This window comes from Orycteropus afer, unplaced genomic scaffold, assembly GCF_000298275.1.
Source record: "Orycteropus afer afer isolate SDZICR_OR568_19922 unplaced genomic scaffold, OryAfe1.0 scaffold00143, whole genome shotgun sequence".
NCBI lineage: Eukaryota > Metazoa > Chordata > Mammalia > Tubulidentata > Orycteropodidae > Orycteropus > Orycteropus afer.
In genome coordinates, this window is record NW_006921730.1 from 1594016 (window position 1) to 1605288 (window position 11273).

The 11273-nt window shown below is 35.3% G+C and overlaps 1 protein-coding gene across 1 annotated transcript in view; it reads right to left on the minus strand.

Moving 5' to 3' along the window:
* Nucleotides 1–1985: 1985 nt before the first annotated feature.
* The window catches only part of ZPLD1 (zona pellucida like domain containing 1), a 79754-nt gene continuing 70466 nt past the window's right edge, over nucleotides 1986–11273 (minus strand). Inside the window, exons 8-10 of the mRNA XM_007945765.2 lie at nucleotides 9794–9902; nucleotides 2565–2594; nucleotides 1986–2161 (exon numbers count right to left, since the gene is read on the minus strand). Of these exons, the coding sequence (XP_007943956.1) occupies nucleotides 1986–2161; nucleotides 2565–2594; nucleotides 9794–9902 (315 nt within the window). The remainder of the gene's footprint in view (nucleotides 2162–2564; nucleotides 2595–9793; nucleotides 9903–11273) is intronic.

The following is an 11273-nucleotide window of genomic DNA, read 5'->3' on the forward strand; positions in this document are numbered from 1 at the left end:
GTAACATTAGAAAAGGAAAAAAAAACTTCATTTATCTCATAGCTATGGTTTTCTCATTACAATGAAAGGCTAGCAAAAATAATATGAGACTTAGGTGGCTTGTAAAATATGCGCTTATTCATAAAATGAGGTATATCCCCAAAACATAAAAATCAAATTGGCTTAAGTGATATGAATTAAGTTCTGACTTAATTCTTGGATCAATGGAAATTCATTCAAAATATCTGAATAGATTTACCAAAATATTTTAACATTATCCACGTACATATAAGGTCACATAAATTGCATGTTTCATTTTTTTTTTCTGTAAGATATTTTCCTTTTATAATTGGAAAGTAAATTTTTAAAGCATGTGAAATTCAGAATTTTCTCTTTAAAATCATTTTTAAATTGGGAAAAGTAAATTGATTTTATACATGATTTAAACTTTTCTGTTTTAAAGAAATTATCCAATGACTATCTATATGCCATTTCACTTTGGTGTGACTACACTTTGAAATAGTAAGTTGAGGCACTTATTATAATATCAATACTTTTTCCTGAAATATTTAGGCAAATTGAAAGGTTTTTTTTATTTGATGATGGACTTAATTATTAACTTTGAAGTATAGATACTTCATTTGAAACAAATCTAAAATTGCATAGTAATTTGCAAGTAGTGGGGGTAAGTTTCATCTTTAATGGGTCACAAATGTTGATCATAAATTAGTTTCTACAGCAACTTTTATAGTTAATGTGTCATTTTTCATTACTGTACATGCTAAGTTTTGTTGTTTGTCACTGAACTGTTTTTTTTTTTTATTCAATTGTATAGATGGTTTGAGCACAGGGAAAGTTGTAGGGGTTTTAAATGTGTGCTTATGTTTTAAGAACATAGACTTGTTAAAATGTGCCTTTTGTTTTGTTTTGTGTTTGCAAAACTGATAATGTATCTAAAGCTTCTTGAAGTTTACTGTTGGAGGAAAACACTGTTTATTATGTAATTATCATGACACTTATGAAACCTTAAGTTTCCTCTTTGTTCTAGAGGAAAAAGGAAACAAAGAGTTTGTTTAAAAAAAAACACAAGCACACTATGCTTATGTTGTGGTGACAATGTCCTCTTCCCACAACTGCAGTTTGTTTTTCATGTAATGATTCTTGAATTAAGAATAATTTTTACACAGTCATCTCACTGCTGGAAACACAGCTGTGACAGCAGCTGAATTGTTTACCTGGGTGGAGAGTTAACGTGTTGATGTTTTCACATGAACCAGAAGGAGAAAACTGATCACAATAATTTTTATCCAAATGAATAATGATGTAGGGTTCACTTTGTATCCTTTGGAGGTTAACAACTATTTCTGCTATTTGCTACCCAAATGGATGTTCCAGGTTAAAATACATTTCCCGAGAGTTCCTTTTAAAATGAATGTCATCAAGTATGGAAATCAGCCCAAAACACAGGAGGCCATAGAATGAGTAATTAAATCTCAGGTGTCCAAATTGGGCAATCCAATTAAAACAAATCCCAAAGCTGGAATTAGCTGAAATAAAAACAAAACACAACTTTTATTTTAGGACTACATATGCAAATCTAAATGCCATCACATTGGGCTTTAATGCTTAGGGGAAAAAATGCAATATTTTTTTTTCTAAATCCAACTTTTGTCTCTAAAACCAACAATCAAAAGAAAATTCAAATAAAAGGAAATATGACTGATCTTGTAAGATCTAAGTCCTGAATTTTTTTTTTTTTTTTTTTTTTTACTTATTGTTAGTTATACCCATTTGGTGCCATACAAATAGGTCTGACCACATACACAAGTGACAATAGCAGTATTATCAAAATTCTGTTGCTATCATCATGCTAATTAGCTACTCTGTGAAGTCTAACAAGCCTACACATACAAGTGCTGGCTGGCATTCAGTTCAGAGGAACACTGACTGAGTCTCACACAATATAGTCAGTGAAGGCTACTCCGGAGAGCAAGGACTTCTCATAGTCATTCAAAGACTGGGTTTCTTATGCCATTCAACACCAAACTGGTAGGTCCCTTCCTGTGTAGGAGGGCCAAAGAGCAGAGGAGAAGAGAAAAGCTCGTGACTCCCAGGATAACCATGCCTGATATCAGTGCACTTGTAATGGAGTTCAGCTGGAAAAGAGGTTCACTTGGAGAATCTGCAAGTAACGAGAGATATGTAAAGGTCCAATCAAGTTTCTCTCATTTTATCTCAACTTATACCCACAAAATATCAGCCATCAGCATCTTATAAAATAAATCATAACACTGTAGTATGATAGATCTCTTTGATTGCAATTCAGCCCAATACACAAAGAATTGCACAGCATCCCATTGATAGTTAAAAAATAAAAATAAATCATCTATTCAATGCTACAAAACTTGACAAATAGACAACATATGAATTACAAAATTGTCAGTAATTGCTATTTAAAGTATACCAAACATGTAATACCAGGATTCATTACGTATACTTGATTACAGTTTTGTAAATGATCACTAAAAATACTTCAAATGAGGAGAACATTGTACTTTTATATTAATAATATGTTATTATCTTACCAAGCTGTGAATTGTTGGTTGGAGTCTCTTCTGAAGGAGAAAAAAAAAAAAAAAAGTGATATTGTTTCTCCAAACATTTATCTTTATTTATTCTAACTTTATAATTACATTTTACCTATATCCCTCACCACGATCTCCACCCAAAATGTCCACAGGGAAGGCAATAATGCCCATTCCCTGTTTCAGTGTCTTAGGTTTCATCACCCTCCTGCTGTCCCAGGCATACAAATATAATCTCAAAATATACTGTCCTATATTTTTTCCTGCCAACTTTGCTTCATCATTATCTCTCTAGTCAGGTTAGTGGGGAGCAGTAATTGTTAACAGCTATTACATGTTTTATGGCCCTATAACACACCATTTGTTATTCTGTATATTCATTATTTAGTGCCACTCTATTTTAAGTGTTGCCAATTTGCCTATCCTAGTCTGCAAAAGCATCATTCCAAGATGATGCATTCACACTTAACAACTAAATGAAAAGAGCTCAAGTTGTAGTTCTGTTCATTATCTGTTAGGAAAAAGATTGAAGCTGTTGATTTTTCATGTTTTCCTAGAAATATAAAAAATGGGTTCAATGAATACATTAATTTGGTTTCCCAAATTTTGTTGCCCATTTTGTAAGCATATAGCTATTAACTCTTCAGTTTGTACAACTAGTGGATTCCATATATTTATGTTTATGTGTAATATGTGAACGTGAATATTGTTGGCTATTTGGACCATAAAATATGTACAGTTGACTACTTGGTTCTGGAGTATAAATACTTATGTAATTAATATGTGTGTAACACTGTACAGTTTATAAAGTGTTCTTTCATGTATCATCAATTTAATTCTGGTAATAGCCATATGGTTTAGAGAGTATCGCTACCCCCATTTTATAGATGAATAAACCTCCATCTGTCACAGCCTCCATGTAATGTAAACATATGCTTACACTAAAGCTTAGTTCCAGAGTCCTTTTGCTAAAAAAAATAAAACAAAATAAACTGCGTAATAGGGAAAATGTGTTTGATTATAGAAATAAGTAATATCTTAAGCTATGAAAATTCACAATTAATATTTGAAACAATTAGTGGGGGAACTTTGTGGGATATTGATAAAACACATCGTGTGCCATTTTTTCCCCCAGATAAATGCATCTTGGCAGAAATGCTGGTTCTGGGGTCTGACCCTGAAAGACAATGTCTAAAATTAATAAAACACCCATTCAAATAATTATTTAGAATGGTGCCATGTATTTCAATAAGACAAGGACAAAAAGAAAAATAACACATTATTATGGGACACATTTAGGAAGGTCCTAACCCCCAATTACTACCACTTTACAAAGAAACTTCATTCTTATGGAAAAGTAGAGGAGATGAATAGATTGTGACCAGTTCATCCAAAATATATGTGCGCCCCTTTTCCAAGACATGCTACCTCACCGGAACATGGGAGGAGAACATGTAGTGTACTAAATTTCCTTTTCAAAAATTACTCTTTGTTTTGAAAGAACACTTAACTAAAATGTTTAAAAAATTAAATTAAAAAAAAATCTTCTATTAAAGAATGTAACAGAAAATCATAAGGGCATGACATTATGATTGAATTCTCCCAAAACTTCCCTGTAAGGGACAAAACACCCCAATTTTAAAATGAGTCATACCAGCTCCAAGTCCTGGACTCTGACAAAATTGGCAATATCCTATCTTTGGAGAATGGCTGAAATAAAACTGTTGGTAATATTTGAATATTATTTGAAATTTTATTTGATGAAGGATAAAAGTAGAAACCACTACTCATCTCACTTGTTTGTACGATGATGGCTTGCATGTTGCTGTGAGGCTATGTCACCAGTATTTCAAATACCAGCAGGGTCACCCATGGTGGACAGGTTTCAGTGGAGCTTCCAGATAAGACAGACTCAGAAGAAAGACAGGACCATCCATTTCTGAGAAAAATGGCAACTGAAAACTTTAAGAATAGCAGTGAAACACTGTCAGATCTCTGATGGGAAAACATGATGAAGGGCCATGAAACATCTGATACAGTGCCAGAAGATGAACCTCTCAGGTTGGAAGGCACTCAAAATACAGCTGGGGAAGAGTTGCCTCCCAAAAGTAATGTCATCCTTAATGAAGTGGATAGAGTAAAGCTTTCAGGACCTTCATTTGCTGGTGGGGCACTATGCAAAAGTAGAAGAAACAGCTGCAAACATTCATTAATAATTGGAACATGGAATGTACAAAGTATGAATCTAGGAAAATTGGAAGTTGTCAAAAATTAAATAGAATGGATAAAGATCTATATCCTATGCATTAGTGAGCTGAAATGAACCAGTATTGGCCATTGTGATTGAGACAATCATATATACTATGCCAGTAATGGCAAATTGAAGAGGAATGGTGGTACATTCATCATCAAAAAGTACATCTCAAGATCTATTCTAAAGTGCAATGTAGTGATGGTATTATATCCATAAGCTTACAAGGAATACCAGTTAATACTACTATTATTCAAGTTTATACACAAACTACTAAAGCCAAAGATGAAGAAATTGAAGACTTTTACTAACTTTTGCAGTGTGAAATTTGCTGAACATGCAATCAAGATGAATTGATAATTACTGGTGATTAGAATGTGAAAGTTGGTAACGAAGAAGAATCATCAGTATTTGGAAAATATGGCCTTGGTGAAAGACATCACACTGGAGATTGCATAATAGAATTTTGCAAGACCAATGACTTATTCACTTTAAATGCCTTTTTTCAACAACATAAATGGTGGCTATCAATGTGGACCTCACCAGAGGAAATACACAGAAATGAGATCAACTACACATGTGGGAAGAGACAATGGAGAAACTCAATATCATCCATCAAAGCAAGGCTAGGAGCTGGCTGGAACAGATCATCAAATGCTGATATGCAAGTTTAAATTGAAGCTAAAGAAAATTAAAATAAGTCCAACAGAGCCAAAATATGACCTTGATTATATTCCATCTGAATTTAGAGACCATCTGAAGAACAGACTTGATGCAATGAATGCCAATAACTGAAGACCAGAGGAGCTGTGGGATGATATCAAAAACATCATACATGAAGAAAACAAAAAGTCTTTAAAAAGACAGGAAACGATGAAAAGTCCAAAGTGGATGACAGAAAAGACTCTGAAACTTGCTCTTGAACGTCAAGGAGCTACAGCAGATGCAAGAAATGCTGATATAAGAACTGAACAGAAGATTTCAAAAGGCAGTTCGAGAAGACAAAGTAAAGTATTATAATGAAATGTGCAAGGACCTGGAGTTAGAAACCCAAAAGGGAAGAACATGCTTAGCATTTCTCAAGCCGAAAGAAATAAAGAAAAAAAAAAAATCAAGCCTTGAGTTACAATCTTGAAAGACACCATGGGAAATATATTGAATGATGCAGGAAGCATCAAAAGAAGACGGAAAGAATACACAGAGTTACTGTACCAAAAAAAATGGTCAATGTACAACTATTTCAAGTAGTAGCATATGATCAAGAACCAATGTTACTGAAGAAAGAAGCTGAGGCTGGACTAAAGAATTGGCAAAAAACTAAGGTCCAGGATTTAACAGAATACCCATTGATTGAGATGTTTCATCAAAAGGATGCTACATTGGAAGTGCTTACTTGTTTATGTCAAGAAATTTAGAAGACAGATACCTGGTCAACTGTCTGAAAGGGATCCATATTTGTGCCCATTCCAATGATGGTGATCCATCAGAATGTGGAAATTATTGAACAATATCATTGATATAACACACAAGTAAAATTTTGCTGAAGACAATTCAAAAATGAGTCCAGCAGTATATTGAGAAGGAACTTCCATAAATTAAAGCCAGATTCAGAAGAGGATGTGGAATGAGGGATATCATTGCTGATGTCAGATGGATCTTGGCTCAAAGCAAAGAGTATCAGAAAGATGTCTACCTGTGCTTTATTGACTATGCAAAGGAATTCTACTGTATGGATCATAATAAATTAAGGATAACATTGCAAAGAATGAGAATCCCAGAATGCTTAAATGTTCTCATGAGGAACCTGTACATAGACTAAGAAACTGTCATTCAAACAGAACAAGAGGATACTTCATAGTTTAAAATCAGGAACGGTGTGTGTCAGGATTGTATCTTTTCACCATACTTATTCAATCAGTATGCTGAGCAAATAGCACAAGAAAACGGACTATATGAAGACGTAAAAGGCATCAGGATTGGAGGAAGAACCATTAACAACCTGCAATATGCAGACAACACAACATTGCTGCTGAAAGTGAAGATGAATTGAAGCACTTACTGATGAAGATCAAAGACTACAATCTTCAATATGGATTACATTTCAACATAAAGAAAATGAAAATCCTCACAACTGGAGCAATAAGCAACATCATGATAAATTATGAAAAGTTTGTAGTTGTCAGGAATTTCATTTTACTTGATCCATAGTCAACACCCTTGGAAGCAGCAGTCAGGAAATCAGACATCCTATTGTACTGGGAAACTGTTGAAAAAGACCTCTTTATCATGTTAAGAAGAAAAGATGTCACTTTGAAGACTAAAGTGTGCATGACCCAAGCCATCGTATTTTCAATCATCTCATATATGTATGAAAGCTGGACAAAAGATAAGGAAAACCAAAGAAGAATTGATGTCTTTGAATTGTGGTGTTGTCAAAGAATACTGCAAATACCATGGACTGCGAGAAGAATGAACAAATTTGTCCTGGAAGAAGTGCAACTGGAATGTTCTTGGAAGTGAGAATGGCCAGACTTCATCTCATCCACTTTGGTTATGTTGTCAGAAGAGACTATTCCCTGAACAAAGATCAGGGTCAGTAAAGAAGGGCAAAACCCTCAATGAGATGGATTGACATAGCTGATGCACTAATGGCCTCAAGCATAGCAAAGATTGTGAGGATGGCACAGGACCAAGTAGTATTTTGTTCTATTGTACATTTGGACGCTATGAGTCAGAGCTGACTCAATGGCACCTAACAAAAACAACAAAGGTAGAGAGAAAAACAATTATCTCTTTGCTGTTTCTGGTAACCTGCCATTTTCATATCACTGGAATTAAAAAAAAAAAAAAAAAAAAAACCTAATCAAAGTACTGTCATACTGTCTAGCCCAGAAAAGAGAAGTTGATATTTTCTAGGTATTGGTCATGACACACTCCTGTTTCCCTCACCCCCACTAACTCCTAACATATGCATGATATGCTAGAAAAAGCAAATGGCACTTTCTGGAATGAAATTGTAACACTATACTTGATGTGTTCTCCAAAAATATACGTAGCGTAGCCACTCCTCGGAAGGAAGGTTGGGCAATCCTACTTTCGTAGTGATACTGCCTCGGAAACCCAAGGAGGGGTCGCTATGAGTCGGGGCCGACTCGACGGCACATAACAACAACAACAACAAGCTCCTCCATAGGAGAAAGGCAATGGCAGCAATTCCCTAGTCATTTGAAAGGCAGAAATGGCAGATAAATTTTCCTTCTCTGCTTTCCCTTCATATATAAGTATTTTAAAAGAATAGAAAAGAAAATTACCAACATAATGCAAAAGTATATGCAGAAAAAATATTTTGTCTTTCTTAGCAAAAGCAAAAGCATGCCATTAAAAATATATCCTTAACTACCTGTGTGCTAAAATGGGCCATATATTTCAAGTTAAGAACCTCCAAATTTTTACTTTCTATTGTACATTTTCCCACGTTTGTTAATAATCTATCTCTATCTCTAGATTTCTAAGATCTCATGGCCTGTTGTTTATTTTATTCTAGTTCCACTGGTAGACTATCTCTGTAGGGGCTAAATAAATGTTTAATGAATTGCTAATTATTTGTGAAGCTAAATGGTACTGGTTTGGCTTGGGTTTCTCCATAGGAATTTAAATAAACAAAACAATTAGATGTTATTGCATTGCCAGTGTTTGCACATTTAAATTTCTAGAACCGTACCCTATGATAAGTATGTCCCAATCTAAGTAGTTTTAGCATTTGGGAGTTTTAATAAAGAATACTTAAAGAATTTTCAGGATTTTGGACTTGGAGATGTGAAAAAATATCCCAAAATCAACTACAAAAAGGATTAAGATAATTAAAAATAAACATAATGGAGTTGATTTCATTAAAAACAAATCAGGAAACTAAACAACAGCAAAAAATAGATGTTTCTAGGTTTAACAACTTAATGGACTCGATATAAGTCAGGTGTCTAAGGGAAAGAGATGGTTCAAAGAGTAAGCAGAACAGTGTTCCAATTATCAGAGTGGTTTGAAGAATGTTAATCAAGCCTGAAATTAGACTGGTTTCTATAAAATTGGCCATAAGGACTTGGAGAGAGAAATTCTAGCTGACCTAAGATAGCAACTATGTGAAACTGAGGAAAGAATGTAGCCCTTGTTATCAATTTGCACATTAAATTTACATGGGATTTGCCTGGGGATAGATATGACTTTTTGAGTTCTGGGAATCCTCATATTGTGTTAGGTTGAACCATAGGAACTTGCCTATTTCACGAGTCAGAATCAGCAGTTTCGTATTGTTTAATCTACTATTAAAGCAGTTCTTGAACTCTAGCCTCTCAACTAGAAGCGGGAGGGCCTGGGTTAAAGTAATAATAGTATTAATGGCCAATATTAATGAAGTGTTTTTTAATGACAGAAGCTCTTCCAAGTGTTATATTGATTATCTGGTTTAACCTACAGATATCGGAACCGTTAGTGTTCCCATTTTACAGGATAAGTTTCCACAACCCAGAGACACTAGTTTTATGGGGAGCTGACTGGCAAGAATTGTATAGATTTCACTTTTCTGTACCTTCTCATCTCTTGACAGAATTACCCACTGACCAATCTCAACCAGAAACTAGATGGCAAGGGATCTGGTCGATGCATATAGGTAAGTTATTGGGACAAGGAAGAACAAAGATTGGATCCAAGGGTGAAAGGAAATACATCCTTTGCTCTGTGTGTGTGTGTGTGTGTGTGTGTGTGAAGCGAAATGTGATTAAGATGAGACTATTGCCCTTTGTGTGAAAGTTGAATAAATAGGAAATTACTGTGAAATTAAAGTTGCTTAGCTGTTTATTTTGTCTCATAGTTAATTAGTGCTGTAGTGCTGTTTAGGAACGATTTTGAGTTCTCGTTAGAAGCCAAGTGGCAAGCCATTTTGGAAATGTCTTTTACTACATGCAAAAGCAAAAAGAACTCCTACCACTCCGAGTAATGATGGGACCAGCTGAGAGGACCGTGTTTCCAGAAGTGCTCTGAGGGCTCGAAGTTGTCCTCCTCCCCGCATCTCTCCTTTCTCTGTGGCCACAAATCTGAGGTGTTAATGAAAACAAATGAAACTCCACACCGGCACAAAATTGGTTCTTTATGGCCATTTGGAAAGCAGATTCTTTTGGAAGAGATACCACATGTTTAATTTTATTCATTTCCTTCTGTGCATTTATTTAATTACTTTGCATATAACTGCTACTGTGTTTCTTATCCTGGCTTGGGCTATGTTTCTTATTTCCGCCTGCTGTAATTGTGCTTTGCCTCATTAATTTACATCGTTCAATGGCTCTCCTGAAAAAGAGCTGTGTTTATCAAACTTTTCTACTTTTATTTCTCTCAAGCCTTTAATAAATCCTTCCTTGAAATGTTAGTAAGCACAGAGCCAATATAATGTGGAATTTCTGCTTAACCCAATCTATATAGCTGGTTAGCACAAAAGTAATCAGTGAATGGAAAGATATAGCTAGCTCCCCACTTATGCATGAATCAAGAATATATGTAAAGATATTACAGCTATTTTCAGTTTTACAAACACATACTTGCATTTCTCTCAGGTTAATATTGATGTGAGCTCAAGGGGGTCTATTAGAATTAGAATTTGTTTTTGGTTCCCTACTAAATAAGTCTGTATTTTAATGGGGGCTGTATGCAGTTGAAGGTCTCTAGGCGATGTAATGGTTTTCACTCCGCTGCTAATCTCAAGGGAGCTCTGGTAGCATAGTGGCTAAGACACTTGCCTGCTAACCAGACGGCTGGCGGTTCAAACCCACCAGCCACTCCTCGGAAGGAAGGTTGGGCAATCCTACTTCCGTAGTGATACTGCCTCGGAAACCCAAGGAGGGGTCGCTATGAGTCGGGTTTGACTCAACAGCACATAACAACAACAACAACAAGCTAATCTCAAAGTTAGTGGTTCAAGCCTATCCAGTGGTATAATGGAAGAAATGCCTAGATGATCTGCTTCTGTTAAGATTCTGCCAAGAAAACCCAACAGAGCAGTTTTACTCCGCAACACACAGGGTCACCATGACTCCAATCACCTTGAAGGCATCAGGGTTGGATTTTGATTTTGATTTGTAATCGAGAACAATATCTTTCATAGTTTAACACTGAGAAATTCCAAGGGATTCCTGGATCATTTGGCCCCAATCCACTTTTGTAGCACCATCATGGAACCCTCTCAAGATCTTCCTATTATTTTCTGCTGTGTTCCAATTTTACTGAAGGCCTGGAAGTTCTCTAATCACCGTGTTTTATGTGTCTGTGACTCTGAGGTAGATTAGTCTTTATACCCTCAGTTTTGTCTTTGTGGGGCTCATCCATCTTTAAGGTCACAGATAAAAGTTAATCCCTTCTACCAGTCCTCCCAAGATCTCCTTCTATCTCTTTTGCAATGAATATATATGGATATG